This window comes from Sinohyriopsis cumingii, chromosome 19 (assembly GCF_028554795.1).
Source record: "Sinohyriopsis cumingii isolate HCF-2022 chromosome 19, ASM2855479v2, whole genome shotgun sequence".
NCBI lineage: Eukaryota > Metazoa > Mollusca > Bivalvia > Unionida > Unionidae > Sinohyriopsis > Sinohyriopsis cumingii.
Genome location: NC_142979.1, coordinates 56283560 through 56300873, shown reverse-complemented (window position 1 = coordinate 56300873; position 17314 = coordinate 56283560). Strand labels below are relative to the sequence as shown.

The window sequence follows — 17314 nt, the reverse complement described above, 5'->3', positions numbered from 1 at the left end:
AAATAGGTGCAGTTTAAAGCATCTGTGGTGCTGCTGTAAAGTTAGTCTGGTTCCCTGACTAATTTCACTAATTCTAATAAGAAACTCTGATCCAAATCAAATACAGATGAATTAATTTTCTGGATTTTTTTGGCAATGATCATTTTTCCGTGGTTTTTACTTTTATGCCGTAAGTCCATATTTAAAGGATAATTTTGTAAGACTTGTAGCAAAATCGCAAGGGTTGGCAGGTCTGCTTCTGAACAACAGAACAGTATCATTTGCATAAAAAAACATTAAAAAAGACATTCATGCAGTTCTGCTTTAAAATAAAATAATAAGATTTTGACCAGCAAATTTTTAGCGCAAGTCACTGAGAAAAAAAAATCATTATTAACAATGATAGTTACACTGGATGTATATCTGAATCATTTGTACAAATTTGAGATGGTTCTCATCCAAAGATGCTTTCTGTTAAATTATTAGTTGTTGAAGAGATTTTCTTTTCATCAGGATTGGATGCCATATAATTTTGAGATTTTGTTAAAAGTCTGTCAAAGGTTTTTCTATTTTTAGTATTAGTGGCCATATTGGAGGACAGTTTGGCATGTATACAAATTCCATCAAACTGGGTTGCTTTCTGTCAAATTCTCTTGTGTCATTTGTCAAATTCTCTTGTGTCATTTCTCAGTAATTGTGGTAAGAGGTTACTCCACATTTTCAGTCAAACCAGCCATATTGACTGGTGAATCTGCATCATGTGTATCCACTTGAAAAGACCCTCTTGCCAGGGGGGCTTTTATTCAAATCTGGTCAAATTCTGTTTAGCAGTTTCAAGTCTGTTCAAGTACTTGTCTATGTTTAGTAACGCTGGCCATATTGGATGGCAGATCATTACCATATGGTACAAGAGTACTATGAATGCATATTCAATGCCCTTCCTATGTTTAACCCATAGTACACAGAGTTGCAGGAGGTTGTAGGTTCAAACCCTGATCAAGTCACATTAAAGACTAATAAAAATGGTACAAGCAGCTGCCTTGCTAGGCACCAGCATTAATAAGTTAGTGTTAGGACTTGTCACCCTGGTGTTAGGATAATGTGACTGGGTTGGACATCATGCTACATGTCTGCAGTTGACACCAAATAGCCACTTTGTGCCAAAATGCTGTTTATGTTCACAAATACATTATGTTCAGGTACAGTGATCTTGACCTCTGACCTTGAAGTCAATAGGTACCTTCCATACCCAAAAGCAAGACCTCCACAAGTTTTAATAGTGAAGATTGTGGAGAATTTGACTTATTGTGTGGAAATGAAATGGGTAATGAACAGATGTACATCATCACACCAACTAATGTATGCTTTGCCTCGTGGCAGTGTTGAAATAAAAATGACAGGCCTTTTATCAGGCTGCTCTGCGCCATATTTGACTGAAAGTGGTTAAATAGTTTTTTTAGAAGATATTGAAAATAGCTAAATTGTTAACAGATGTCCCGCACAGAAAACAGGGTCATTACATTAGCTCAATGGACGTTACAGCCAGGTGACTAACAATACACTACATCAATACAAACCTCATCCTGTGGGTCATAGTACTGCTCCAAATATGGATGCGCCAGAGCCTCTTCTACCGTGATTCTCTTGTGGGGGTTAAAAGTCAGCATTTTGTCCAAAAGATCCAGGGCTGAAGTATGGAAGATCACATGAATGACAAGGCTTCAAGAATCTTTCAAAAATTTTATATGAAAATACTTTTATAAAAGTTATTCTACACACCAAATACACTTTAACTCACTGCCTTTCAGTAAATAGCTAAGACAAATGAATCAACCTGAATTTTTAAGAACTGGAATCTTTACTGATCAAATATCATAATTATCTTATATTTATTAATAAACTTTCATGTTTATTTATTTGCAGCATAAAAGGATCCAGCCACAGATGTCAACAACAGCCTGGAGGCAGCAAATTCTATCATAAATGATTGGCACCATAACCTACCATATATCCTCGCTTAAAGTTTGAGTTAATCTGCAAACAACAAAGGTCCTAATCTGCTGTAGCATGCTTTAGACAATCAGGGACTATGCTGTTTGTTCTACTGATTACTCCTAACAAGCTACAATGACCGAGATCTGCTGGCACATTATGTAATGGCAGAGCTGGGTGTGTGCAGTTTGAAGTTGAACTAATCCTATAAGTGAACATATACGGTATACCAAACCTGTATAATGGAATGGAGAAAACACTGTAAGATACCTTTACTATCAGCTTTCGGGAACAACCTGTTCCAAGGTACTTTTGGCTTGTATGGTAATGACTGAATATAACCTCGGGCCTGTGGAGAAAAAATAAAATATCTCTGATCATTATTTCCACCTAGATTTCTGTCAATGTAGAACCTCACACGTGAAACATTAAGCTACCCTTAGCATTGTGTAAATCCTGTAATAATTCAAACCACAAAATATTTTTTCACTCGTTTAAAAAAAAATACAAATTACCCATTCTGAATGATCTTGGCATTCAAATATTTTTAATTTAATTGAATTCATTGTGATCACCAAGTGCCAAAAACCTACCATAAGAAACTGGCAAACCTGTATACATCTCTCCCTGTAAAGAAATAAATACCATATTTACCGTATATGTTGGGACACTGTATTTGTTGAGACACCATAAATTAATTTTAAAGGTAATTTTTTTGTGCACTGTAGATTCTGGGACACATGGTATTTCTTTCAAGTCATAAGCTGAGGGATACCTTTTAAATCATTCAAAAATTACATATCGGAAAATGCACTCCAACTGAAATTTTATTTTAAAAAAAATATAAAACTCTGTACTTGAGACAAAACTCTTTAATCCACTGCAGCAGCATCTCATCAACACAACCCTTCTCCTGCGCATGTACAATCCATTCTTTCGGTGCATCAATATTCTTTTTAGCTTTCTCATACTGTGAAAAATCGTTAAAGGAAACATATCACCTGAAGTGGAAAATGCAAGGACTAAAGTCCGAGTTTTTCAAATCTGCACCCGTTTAATTCTCACACTTCTGACCCCCATCTCATCATCAGTCCATCTAGGAATGAGATCAAAGTACACTAGAATTTCATCCATGTTAATGATCATATTGTTGGCAAAATCATCTGCTTTTCTTCTGGACTTCACAAATTCATCACATGATTTAATTTTCTCCAAATCTTCCAGGCAATCTGGGTCGTCGACGTCCATGCACAAAGCACTATATTGTGTCACTTTAAAAACTGTTCCACTGTTTCAATTTATCTGCAAAATTACTGTGAATACCGGTGAAAAGGAACCAAAGTTAGCTTCCATATCTTGGCCAACTCTGTATATTCAAAATAAAAAAATAAAAAAATGCACATTTAAAATAATTTATAGTCAGCTTCCAAGGTAAGCTTGATTTGCAATAAATATCCTTTAAAAAAAAATGGCTTCATAGTTTCCAAAGTCAGTTTCTGAGGTCTGCTTGCATTGTAAAAAAATAAATAAATTTGTCTTTGATGTCCTGTTGGTAAATTCAAAGAAAGAGTTTACTGCTTGCTGCCAGTTGTGTTTATTCACCACCCGCTCTTCTATGTGCTTGCCATCTGTAGTATTAATTAATACAAAGGATCATCGATGTCTGCAGGTAAATAGTAATGATACTTTTGTAACCCGTGCTAGCGAAAATATTGTCACTTACATTCAAGTAAACGTGTTTTCAAATAATGATTTTTATTTGCAAGATACTGTCATACAGTAGACCTGGATATAATTCAATCATGATTGTTTTGCACCTAACACCTTATCATGCATGAATGACAGTTTGTTTTCAAGATATCAGTTGATTATTTCCCTCTTGTTTGCAATTTTGTTGGATCCAGTTTTCAGTCGGATAACATATTCAAACCTTTGAGCACACCCAAACACAATTTGTTTCTCAATGTTCATGTCAATGAACAACATGACACATGTTATTGGACATAAGCGATACATGCTACAGTATGGAAGCCTACGCTACATATACGGATTTAGTGAATATATTTTATTCTTTAATGCTCATGTTGAAAAAAAAGGAATAAATGATAACAATACAAGGTTAGTTTCTTTCCTTTTATTATCAAATAAGCATTTTGTTTATCTATTTTATTTTAATGTGCATTGGGGGGAGCACAAATGCAATACAAATTTATTTAGTTTCTTAAGTCTTAGGACATATGACCTCGGTGGAAAAAAGTTTCAAAATGAGTTATGGGACAGAAAAATAATATTTATCTTATCGTGTCTTAATATATACGGTAAATATCATAGATTAACAAATAAATAAGTGCTGAAATGAAAGTGTACAGCAACAGATTAAACAATGGGCCATGAAAATCCACTTTTACTGTAGAGATTATGAAAAGCTGCATATATTGCCTGCATTTTATAACAAAATCTATCTCGTGCTGAAACAAGACCAGAAATTTATCATAAATGGAAATTAAATCATGCATAAATTGAATATATGAGACATGATATGCCAGTGTTGAATGATAATATCAATGTAAGCAGGTATAGACTAGAAAGACAGTTTTAATTGCACTGAAACATCAAGCAGGTTATTATATAAAAAATTTATAAAAAAAAAACGTATATGGAAAGTCAATGAGAATAACTGGTCATTTACCAAATTTAAACAAAAACAGTAGCATCTTGGTATACATCAGAAATGAGTGAAAGAGATCGATAGGTAGTTCACATTATTAATGACAGCGGTTGAAAATCATAGCATATGGAAATTTTTCAGAAATCTGTGTTTATCTCAAATCATGATCAAAGAAATCATGTGAACCAGGTGTGATTTTTCAGAAATCTGTGTTTATCTCAAATCATGATCAAAGAAATCATGTGAACCAGGTGTGACTGTCAAAAATATTCATGCCTTCTTGAATCCTCAGTAGTGCCAGCCAGTGCTACAAATTGGACTAGGTGAGAATATAATCAAGTCTAAGCATTTCAACTGCCCACTTCCAATAAAACCATCCCAGTGGGAAACATCCACGAAATAGTCAATCTTGTTTGGCAGAAAAAGTCAATAAAACAGACTTGATCCATAATTGCTGGCATATTTTTGTAGCACATCAATAAAGATCTTCCCCTTTATACCACAGCATTTGGGATCCATAAATGCTGACCACATTGTAAACAAATATATTTTTTCTTCACAATTATGGTACCTGTGCATTAAAACAAATAAATTTTGAAAAGGAAATAAAAATATAATGCTTAGAACTTCATGTTCCATTCTCTCAATCCCCAGTTATACATTTAATAGATCAGACCATACGAGCAAAATTAAGACGACATAAATATACTTGTCAATTCTTATTTACAATATGCTGCTGCTCTGTTGTCGGGTTCAAGGTGAAAGACCAATAGTGTAATAAACACCTATATTTTAACTAGCTAGCAGCAGCCACTGTAAACAGTATCATGCTGAAAATAAACTCAGACTAAAGTGATGTTGGCTCCTTGTCAAAAGTAAAGATTTTTATGCTATCTTTTACGTCAACATCAGAACTGCGAATCATTTTATAATTTAAATTTGAACCTTAACTTGCCACTATATAAGGCATATTGTGAAACCAACTACCTACCTACCTATCAACCTACCTACTGTGACAGGGCATAAAAGACATAGAACTATATAAAAGAATATCATTTACTATGATATAAAAGTGTAGGTACTATAAGAGTTTATCAAAACTAGAGACTGGCTCAGTGGTTAGTGTGCTGGACTCACCACCAAATGGGTGTGTGTTTGAATCCAACCACTGGACCAACCCAGGCTGCCTACCATGGTGTATCATTGAGCAAGGCACTTTTCTTGAATTATCTTGGCACTAAAAGAAAATTCTTGTGTTGCTGTTCCATAAAACACCAGATAAAAAAGACTGCTTGACAAGATATTATCATTGTTCAGCCTTGTATTTTACTGGGTGAAAGTCACAGGTTTTCATGACTTGACAGCCAGGACATATACAAGTCTGGCATGAATGATTAAAACACATATACTTAATTCATGATAGTGGAGCACAAAATGTAGGTTACAGTGATACATGGGAGTGTAGTAGTTACAGAGATGCATCCAATTATCAAGTTTAATGTTCGAAACATACACAGCACCCAATCAATGAACTTCAACATAATTGCTGAAACATAAAATATAAGTCGCAGACCTCTTTTTGAAAAAAGGATATTGAACTTGACAAGATGCATCCACTCACCAAGTTTCATGATTCTATGATGGATAGTCTGCATAACAAAAATTAATCTAGTCACGAGTTAAATACAAAAACAGCTAAATCAATTAAAAACTGAAATACTGGTGATGGTAAGCATCCAATTGTTGTAATGGTGTGATAGTAACAGAACTTAATATCATCATCAATTTCACAACTCTAAAATGAACAGCGCCTGAAGAAAAAAACATCAAACAAAAAATCAAGTCATTGAAACACGAATGATGACATACTAGTGAAATGAAGTAGTGTTATTCACGATGCATCTCCAAGCCATACAATTAAAGAGAAAACATTTGCAGGAAACAAGTGAATAATGGATATATTTCCTCAAGTACCGGGGCCCCGAGTGGCTGAGTGGTTTAAAGCGCTCTCCGTTACAGATCATTGCCATCTCACCTCTATCTGCGTGGGTTCGAGTCTCAGATTCAGCCAATGTGGGTATGTGAGAAAGCTTGCCAGTAGCTTCTTGTGGGTCGGTGGTTCTTTCTGGGGTTTTCCCGGGTTCTTCCTCCACCATTAATACTGGCCGCCATGTATAGCCTATCGTGTGCTGAAAAATGGAGTTAAACCCTACAACAACAACAACAACAAACAAAATCCTCAAGTACCTGAAAATACTGATTTTTTCATCCATGAGATGACATATATAGAGGATATTTTCTTTTCCTGCATTAATACTGAATATAGTTCATCGTGTGGTACCAAAAATGTGCTATTTTAACATTGGTAAAGCCACAAGTTATAATATGTCGTTTTTGGTACTACGAAATATATCCAGTATTAACATGGGAAAGAAAACTGTCTTTTTATTGTATACCAAACATACTCCAGAGTTTACAAGTTTACAAGAATAATCTCACTCTTCGACACATCACACTCACCCCAACTCCCTTTTTGTAAATTTGCCTAGTTTTCATAGGTGGTTCATGTATATTTATGTGACTTAAGAAAGTGGTAGGATAGGGTTGACTTAATCTGTTGCAGTAAACTGCATTTGTGTCATTTTGAAAACTAAATGCATCACAGCCTTTTTTGTCATTGTTGCCAAGGAAGTATAGGTAAATATCATCAGACAGACATGATCAGGGTATGGTCAAATTTATTTATCAAAGATTAATTTCCATGTCTGAAACATATGGCAGTTTCTATTTATTTGTTCTAGATCACAAAGAGATAGCAAAACAAACAAGTTTGCATAATTGAAAATAATTCATTTCTCAAAATACAAGAGTGAAAGAATTAACTTACAGCATGGTGAATGAATTTTTATTTACAAAAATTATTTTCAATTCCAATAGTTCTAAGCAATCCGAATACATTCCAATGAAAAATGCCCCTTCTGTGTTGAAGATTCACATGTACAGAAAGATTTCCAAAGAATTCAAAAAATAGTTGTTGAATAAATTTAGTTAATACTGTACAGTTATTCCAGCATGTCATGCAAAAATAAATCTTTTATAAAAACAAGTAGGGAGATTGAATCCAAAAACACGCAGATTGGGACATACCATCGGGAAATTTTTTGCTGTATATTTAAGCACCATTTTCACTAAATATTCACCAATTTTTCGGGTCCAATACACATGAAAATTCTTGCCGTTTCTCCTTGTGGAGTGCGTTATACCCCCCCCCCCCACAACATGCCCCCTTTTTATATTCTAGTCAGCTGTGCCCAAACTGCACAACAGCTAAAGGTTAGACTCAAGCCTCTTCGACATACTTCAAAGAAACCACCTGTTCTACAGTGAGTGAAAGCACTAGCAATTGATTGACAAATAAACAATGCCCTTTTTTGTTATAACTAACAATGCCTAAAAGGGTGTGAATTTATGTTAACAGTTCAAATTTGGTCTCAAGCTACCATACATGTGACAACTATTTCCCACATTTTATAACCCACCTTATTTCCTTATTGTTAACTCATATGTGCATATAATACTGCTTACAAAATAACATATTTATTCTGAATGAATTTTGGGGGGCACATATGCTCTGTGATGTGTTTCTTCATTTCTTTTTTAATTTAATGATGGTAATTAATGCTTATATATGGTACATTAATGCCAGGTGTTGACTCATGTAAGATTCATTGGCGGAAATGGAGATCCTAGTTTGCCTGTTGAGAAAAAAATCTACACTTTTTGTTTTCATTCTTGGGATTTGGGAAGTAATTCTCTACAAGCAAAGCATGTAAAGTGCGGCAAAAATAAATTTCTTCTGAACTCCTGTAAGTTTGTGAAGCTAGCCATAAAAAGAGGGGAAGGGGGGCATTTAAATCCTGAATGCATGAAATCTACGGTCGCATTAAACGTCACTTAATTTACATTGCAAAGTATGATCATAGGGTTTTAGTATTAAAATGTCATTAACTAAAGTTCTATCCATGTTTGGAAAATAATACACATAATACAGATTTTCTTGATACCTGATGTTTCTATTAAAAATGAGAGAGAGAAAGAGAGAGACTGTAGATGTTAGGAAAGTATATATTTTAGATTTGATAATGCATTTATTTCAGGTGACAACATTCATACCTATCACTAACTTTGATGCAGGATGCAAAGACCATGGAAGAAGTGCAAGGCAATCATGTAATGATTTATTCTGTAATATGGCAACATTGCTTATTGTCAATAAAGTAATAACTATCTCATCTTTTTCAATTTTCATTGCTTATTACATTAACAGACTTAGAAAAATATTCACTACTTGTTCTGGCTACATTTTTTGAAAATTGGCGAGAAACTATTAAGGTTGGAGATATTTTTGGCAACAACTTTATAAAAGCCAGGACCATCCCTGCCTGTACATCACTGTGACCTTTTTGGTATGGGTGTTGCACTAAGAAATGTATACAAGCATGCAGTTTAATGATTAAACCATAAACATCAAAACAATGAAAGCAGATAAAATGTCACAAAATAACATTTTGGTTTCAATCATTCAAAAAGAAATTTACATTTATTACATGTGCTTAAAATTTATGAAATTCATCTTTTACAAAAATCTAAGTTAAAATTAATAAACAGAATTTAAAATCAGAAGTCCTAAATAAATATTTTCCAGTATAGAAAGTTTTACCGGGTTTGAATATTTACAGGGTTCACTGTACTACAGTAATCACAGCCTCATAATAACAATCCAATGTATCTAACCTCACATTTCCAAATTGATCCTAGTAAAAATATACGATAATTGATGTGCTAACATAAGAAGGGAGAGAGAAAAAAAACGTCAAGACAACCTGTCAGAGTTCTGATTTTTGGGAATTAGTGCTGGGCAGCATCAGACACAGATGTTTGAAATCAATAACATAATCAACAGCCTGCTGCTTCTCACCATTCTCTACCATTGTCTCAATATAACAAACTGCCAATTAGTTTCCCTTGAGTAATGTAATCATATCAAACCATTTATTATAGTTTAGTCTCGAGGGTCAGTGGTTCTTTCCGGGGTTTTCCCGGGTTCTTCCTCCACCATTAATACTGGCCGCCATGTATAGCCTATCGTGTGCTGAAAAATGGCGTTAAACCCCACAACAACAATTATAGTTTAGTCTAGCTTACCTCTCAGCTTCAAACCAAAATCTTAAGAGTCAAAACAAAAGCTCATCTACCTATGAAGACCCACCTACATGAAGCACTTTAAAGATGAATTCATCAGAATAATGGTACACTGCCAGTGAAAACTGCATGCTTATACAACCATTTTTCTTAGGATGGACAATCATAACAGGATTTTGTAAGATGCTTGCCATTGCAGCCATAATCGATGGAAAACTCAGTGTTGATATGGCCATCTATTTGAGAGGACAAACTGAGCAAGAACTTCAATTTGGTTACCATAGCAGCCATGGTGGCAATCAGATTGGCACCATCTTGTTGTAGAACCAATTATACATCACTGTCAGTCATCAAATGAAGATTGTTGCAGCAATCATTCATAAAGGTAGAGTAGCACACAAAAAAATCAAGATTTTCTTCAAGGATCAAGCAATAAATTTACGAGTCATCAATAATGCTTCAATAGTAAGTGAAATGTCAAATTTGCATATAAAATCCTAATAATTCACCTATGTCACTTATATGTGAAGTTAAAAGTCCTGTGTATGTGATGCATCAGGTAAAAGTTAATTTTGTAAGGGAATGGCATCAACTGTACAAAATTAAGAAGCCATCAAATCAGGATGCCTTGTTAAATTTGGTTGAATTTACTTGAGCAGTTGATATTTATTCTTCTAGTAACATTGGCCAAATTTTATGGTAAATTAGCATCATTTGTGTAAATTTAAAAGACCTTCATGCCAATATGCTTTCTTTCAAATTTGGTCAAATTCTGTAAAGGAATTTTAAAGTACTTTTAAAAAGGTCTTTTATGTTTTTTAGTTTAAGTAACAAATATGATGGTGAAAATCATCACCGGTACAAATATGAAAGGCCTTCGTATCATAATGCTTTCATCAAATGAGGCTAAATTCTGTTCTGTAGTTTTTGAGAAACTGTTAAAAGATTTTTCTATTTTAAGCGGACGCACTTCATTTGTATAAACTGTACAAGATATTTTTACCTGGCTGTTTGCTGAAAAATTAGGATTAATTCTGTTAAGGAGTTTTTGAGAACCAGTCATTAAAGATTTTTCTATTTTAAGCATACTTGATGGTGATCAGCATACCTTCCACAACTTTTTCAAGATCTTCATGCCAGAATGCAGCCTTTCAAACAGAGACAAAACTGATTATCTAGCTTTTGAGAAGAAGCTATTCCAAGTTTCTCTATTTTATTGTTCTAGAGTGAATCAACATAAATTTCTTAACTTTTAGAACACTTAAAATCTAAATGCTGCAAATTAAATTTTGTCAGTAGTTTTGGAGGTTTTGGAGAAGCTAAAAATAGCAAATGTTGATAGACAATGTAAGACAAATGGTACATGCTGGCAGCAGGGCTAGACCAAAAGCTAACTTGACTTTACTACCTTATTTTATTAAAAAGGAGAGTCCTTCAAAGGGACTGATGTTCAAGAATTCAAGATAAGACCCATACTTAAATGCAGGAGTATTGAAGCCATCTCCGATATTCAAGTGGATGCAAAATTGGCATTATTTTCATTTAGGACAAACTGAGCACCACTAGAAGACTATTGGTGAGAATCCCATTCTGATATGACCATCCATTCAGGAGTATTAGTGAAAAGATTTTTAAAAAATGTGCAATCTGGCAGCCATATTTCATATAGAGGTCATAAATATGAGAGTATTTGGCATTTTAACCATCTTTACAAAGGACATCAGAAGCTGACATCCAGCATAACCAGCAGATAAATAAAAATCAATAATCTTGCTCATGGTAAAGAGCCATGTAGCAAACACAAACAATATTACTCAACCCTCAGCATCAAATTGGCCTAAAAACAGGTACGGCATGTTCCTTATTAAACTTCCATTTTGTACCAACTTGACTTCAGAAAATTTCAGCTAAAATTTGCTCAAATGCCTGATTGAATTCATGCAGTATGGATTAATGGTTACATGTCCCTATTGACTTGCTATGTGGAGTTTCCCTTCTCAAAAGGTTCCCACTGTAGTTCAAACATGATGTGTGCAACTGTTCATATATTTTCTTGTACAAGTAGTGTGTTTTGTGTACATTTTCAAATGGCAAAATTACTTTTTTCCTGTCCGAAAACATAAGAAATTACTTCATTCTGTCTTCCAAAAGATACAGGGTAACAAATAATTTACACATGCATTGAAATCAGAACTATTAATGATGTAAAATTAGGAACATTATCCTATCTTTACATACTGGATAATGAATGGAAAAAAAACCCAGCCAAATTTTATACTTTTGATAAATTTCCATTAACCAGAAAACACAGCCATACCTGTATCTGAGCCCCACCTTGTGTGCTTTCCAAGACAAATTCATGTCATTATAACTCCCACAGTATACAAAACCATGCTACTAAATTAGTTCTCATGAAAATCTACACTATAAATGAACTCAAATTTACTTACTGTGTGAAAATGAAATATGAAATAAAATATAAATTTTTTATACATTATGATTCTGAATGTATTAAAGACAGAAAAAAGCAAGTCCTTTTGGTATTGAGAGTGTGCATACATGCATGACTATCAGTCATAAGCAATAACAGTAAAAGTCTTCTTAACGAAGGCTTTATACTACAAGCAACCAGGTATTATAATTATATGATGAATGTAGGAAGATTACAAAATAAACATGACCCATTAATTTCATTTTTCTTTTCTTTAAAATGTTTTTTAATTATTTATTTTTGTTAAGTTCACTTGTCAAGTAAGAAATGGTTAACTAGCTACAAGTCAGTAACTACCATGCTTCTTAATCCTCTGTAAAAGGATTTGTACAACTCAAGATTACACAGTATATATACCAGTGCTCAAAGTCTTAGATTTGATTATTTCTTCTTGTTTGTGAAAATTACATCCAACTCAAGATTACACAGTATATATACCAGTGCTCAAAGTCTTAGATTTGATTATTTCTTCTTGTTTGTGAAAATTACATCCGGAGTGGAGAAAGATTGTTCATCTTTTATTTACTTTTGCTTTTATGCTGATGACAATCAATGGAATAACATGGTCACTTGAACCTGCAAAGATTTTGCATCTATTGATCAATAAAGGGTATTTGTTTGGAAAGAAGTTTAAGATGCTGGCTGATGTTTCAGCCATTTTAACGTGTTACTCAACAATTTGCTCCAAGCTGTAGATGTAAATGTTTACAAACCATTAGGTTTCCTTTTGGATCCTTTGCTCCCCATGGTACCATAAACAAATTTTCTCAATCAATAACAGGCAAACTAAAGTCTCCTGCAATAATAGTAATGCTGTTAGAGCCAACAAAAACTATGGGTAAAAAAGAAATGTATCAATTTTGGGGTCAAAAGGTCAATGGCCAAGATCATACAAACAAACCTCATGTTTACATAAACTATTTTCTTTGCCCTGTCACAATGACTTTGACCTTGGGTATTTTGACTTGCCAATGAATAGGTTTCTTTCATACTCCAACCTCAAGTCATCCAGAACTAATGTCATTATACAAAAAACATTCTTTTTCTCTGTGTAACTGTGACTCTGACATCTGATATTTTACATTTTTGTGCTGAAATTGATAGGTTTTGTCCTTACCCAAAGTGCGTGCCATCCACAAAGTTTACTAAAGGTAGGCAGCATTGTGAGGAAACCATAAATGACAGATCATTTTTAAAGGAATAACGTTTCCTTTCTCTGCAATTTGACAACAAAGTTGAATTCATGAGTTAGGCTCTGCAAAAGGAAATTATTTTTGCATCAATGTCAGCTCTAATTCATTAGTACTGTTAATAACGTGGAAATTATGTCTCAGCAATAACAAATGGATATAAAGTATTAATCTGTATCCACTAAGTATTAGGAAATAAAAAAGATTCTGTCTACTTGAATAAATGATGAATGGCACAGATTACAGTTCTATAAGAAAAGACAAGTATCAATCAACAAATGCACTGCGTGACTTCTCCGGACTGCATGACTGCCTAATTAAACTCTACAATGAGTTTCTCTTTCAAAACATTGTGTACTATCATCAAGTGCAAGTCACATATATTGAATATCCTACACTATAATACTTTATAACTTGCTTTTTATTTTATTAATTTGGTTGATATGTCAGTAAGAGAGTGCTTCCTAGGAGGGGTATTACCACCATAATTCTATGAGTGTATTTTCTAATCTTCCTTGATGTATTATTGTAAATGGCTGCTTGCAAGTGCTACTTTCATACTAATATCTATGCATATTGTATTCTTCATTGATGCAAATTGTACCTGGCAGTTTGCAAGAGCTACTTTACTTCTACATTATTGCAAATGGCTGCTTACAAGGTGCTATATTCCGAATTCTAGTCATGAATTTTCTATTCTTCATTGATGCAAGCTGTTGTTGTTGTTGTTGTAGGGTTTAACGCCATTTTTCAGCACACGATAGGCTATACATGGCGGCCAGTATTAATGGTGGAGGAAGAAGCTGGGAAAACCACGGAAAGAACCACCGACTCTCGAGAAGCTACTGGCAAACTTTCTCACATACCCATATTGGCCGAATCTGAGACTCGAACCTACGCAGACAGAGGTGAGATGGCAGTGATCCGTAACGGAGAGCGCTTTAGACCACTCGGCCACTCGGGGCCCCTGTAGTTCTTGATAGAATTGTAAATGGCTGCTTGCAAGTGCCTAGATCTACTTTCCATCTGTGTCATTTTACCTTGCAATTTACCACCTACTAAACTGATTCTGCAGTTTGCAGTATGGCAAACGCTTTGTCAGTTATTGCAAGTTTTGTATATTCTGTTTATAAACTTGCCATATTACAATTACATCATCCCAACTGCTGTTTTCATGCAGGTTTGGCCTTGCAACAATGTAAATACAAAGTTTTATCAGTATTGTCTTTGTTGTCCAACTCGTGTCTCCATCAGTTGTCATAACGGTGTACCAGAGATTAGCATGGCATTATGACAGACAGTGCTCTAAATTTCTAAAGTCTTTTTTATAACCAGAAATAATTAATGCTCCCCACGTAGCTTTACAACATTCATTTTGTGTCGATAAATATTGTAACTCTTTTTCAGTCCCCCTTACCATGTGCTTTCTCGAAGATCTAAGCGATTAAAAAGCACCTTACGAAAACAAAAACGCATACACTACAGCAGGGTGATCCATCTTCTTCAACATCAGTTTTGATGATACGAACATGATTTTCTACAGTCTTTGTGTTTTCTCTGAGGAATAGTACTTGGGGGCCTATAACTCACATTAAAATGTCTTGTATGCTTATAAAGTAGCTGTTACTTTCTATTCAGATATCTTAAAACTGCAGTCAGAAATTGGCTAGTGGTTTCTATTATTCTGTGAAGAAACTAACTTGTTTATGAATTTCTCTCTCTCTCTCTCTCTCTCTGCTGAGTGATCAAGTCATTTAAATTTTTCCCTTATCCATTGTTCCAAGGCAAACTCTCTCTCTCTCTGCTGAGTGATCAAGTCAGTTCAATTATGGAATTATGGACTTTACCTTATCCATTGTTGCAATCAATCAATCAATCTCTCTCTCTCCTGAGTGATGAAGTCATTTAAATTATGGACTTTACCTTATCCATTGACACAATCAATCAATCAATCTTTCCCTCTGCTGAGTGATCAAGTCATTTAAATTATGGACTTTACCTTATCCACTGTTGCAATCAATCAATCAATCAATCTCTCTCTCTCTCTGAGTGATCAAGTCATTTAAATTATGGATTTTATCTTATCCATTGTTGCAATCAGTCAATCAATTAATCTCTCTCTGCTGAGTGATCAAATCATTTAAATTGTGGACTTTACATTATCCATTGTTGCAATCAATCAATCACTCTCTCCTGAGTGATCAAGTCATTTAAATTATGGACTTTAACCTTATCCATTGTTCCAAGGCAATCTCTCCACTCTTTCCCTCTCCCTCTCCTGAGTGATCAAGTGATTTAAATTATGGACTTTACCTTATCCATTGTTCCAAGGCAATCTCTCTCTCTCTTTCCCTCTCCCTCTCCTCTCTCTCCCTCTCCTGAGTGATCAAGTGATTTAAATTATGGACTTTACCTTAACCTCCATTGTTGCAATCAATCAATCAATCTCTTTCTCTCCTGAGTGATCAAGTGATTTAAATTATGGACTTTACCTTATCCATTGTTCCAACGGACATATATTAGGGATAACAGGCCAAATTTAAAATTTCATCTCCGGTCCATAAATATAATTATTTTGTGAAGGTCCAAGCATCAGAAAAAAAATAAATTAGCAAATTAAATATAATCCTTTTCACAGATTTTGCTCATAGCAAGTGCAAGTGCAAACAACTTATTTTATTGCCCACAAAAAACAATTTTTCCAAACCATTAGCATTTTTGTACAGTGTATATACTGAACACAGATTCAGTAATGGAATGTTTTTTGGGAATTAATTCTTGAAACTGTCACTAGGGAATACAACGTGACTGTCCCTGAGGCATAATTTACAAATGTATGTGGTATACAAAAGGAAATGTGTCTCAGCAAATCCAGAATTTACGGTTTTAATTCCTCAGAATTTGCAATTATGAGTGTATGTTTAATCCAAAAGCCAAACTGTGCTAAAAGCTTGTCTTTATTCGTGTTTTATTCAAGTGAAAGTGAAAAACAAAAGGGATTGGCAAATGAATATATAAAAACAATGTACTATAACAAGACAATCCAGGTATTTGTTCCTTATAATTGCCTACCTGTATGATAATTTTTGTTTTAGACTAATTCATCTAATAATATTGGTTTTATGAATGCCGGTATATATTAAATATTTATTTTTCTCTAATATTTCCTACGAAATGTTAAACACAGGACTGTATATAGTTTTTATTTATTTATTTTGCTATATTGCATAGTTGAATTGTGCTGATATTTTGTGTCATGACAATATTAACTTGCACATTAAACAAGATAAAATAATGATAAAATCACAGACAAATGAAGATGTTTATGCTGGGGTTGGGGTTGGATGCTACAACAGCCTGAGCTGTGAGTAGCCTTAAAAACTTAAGTTTTTTAAAAATTATATGGGGGGGGGGGCCTCACTTATCTAATGGAAAACAATCACATCTGTATAAGATACATGTAAAAATTTATTTTCATATTTTTAACTACTACATTAATTTCATATCCAAACATATCAAGCAAGTTTGGTACGGTATTGTAGCAGTAATAACACTGGACAACAAATTTTTACAAAAGTCATGTTACTGAAATAAAATTAGTCAATTCTTATCAATTTTTATGTGCTGAACACGAATATGACAGTCAAATTGCAAAATTGGCTCTAGTTTTTTTGTAATCTGCAAGAAATTAATGTTTACATAACGAAATGCATTCCAATAGTAAAAGGTCAACTGTAATAGCCTACCTATAAAAAATCAAGTCATTGACTACATCTTAGATTTCTTCGCCTG

At 34.0% G+C, this 17314-nt stretch overlaps 1 protein-coding gene across 1 annotated transcript in view; it reads right to left on the bottom strand.

The window, feature by feature from the left end:
* Positions 1 to 17314, bottom strand: part of LOC149775743 (mitogen-activated protein kinase 1-like) — a 118399-nt gene that overhangs the window by 24766 nt on the left and 76319 nt on the right. The window contains exons 8-9 of the mRNA XM_089943724.1: positions 2242 to 2320; positions 1557 to 1666 (exon numbers count right to left, since the gene is read on the bottom strand). Of these exons, the coding sequence (XP_089799850.1) occupies positions 1557 to 1666; positions 2242 to 2320 (189 nt within the window). The remainder of the gene's footprint in view (positions 1 to 1556; positions 1667 to 2241; positions 2321 to 17314) is intronic.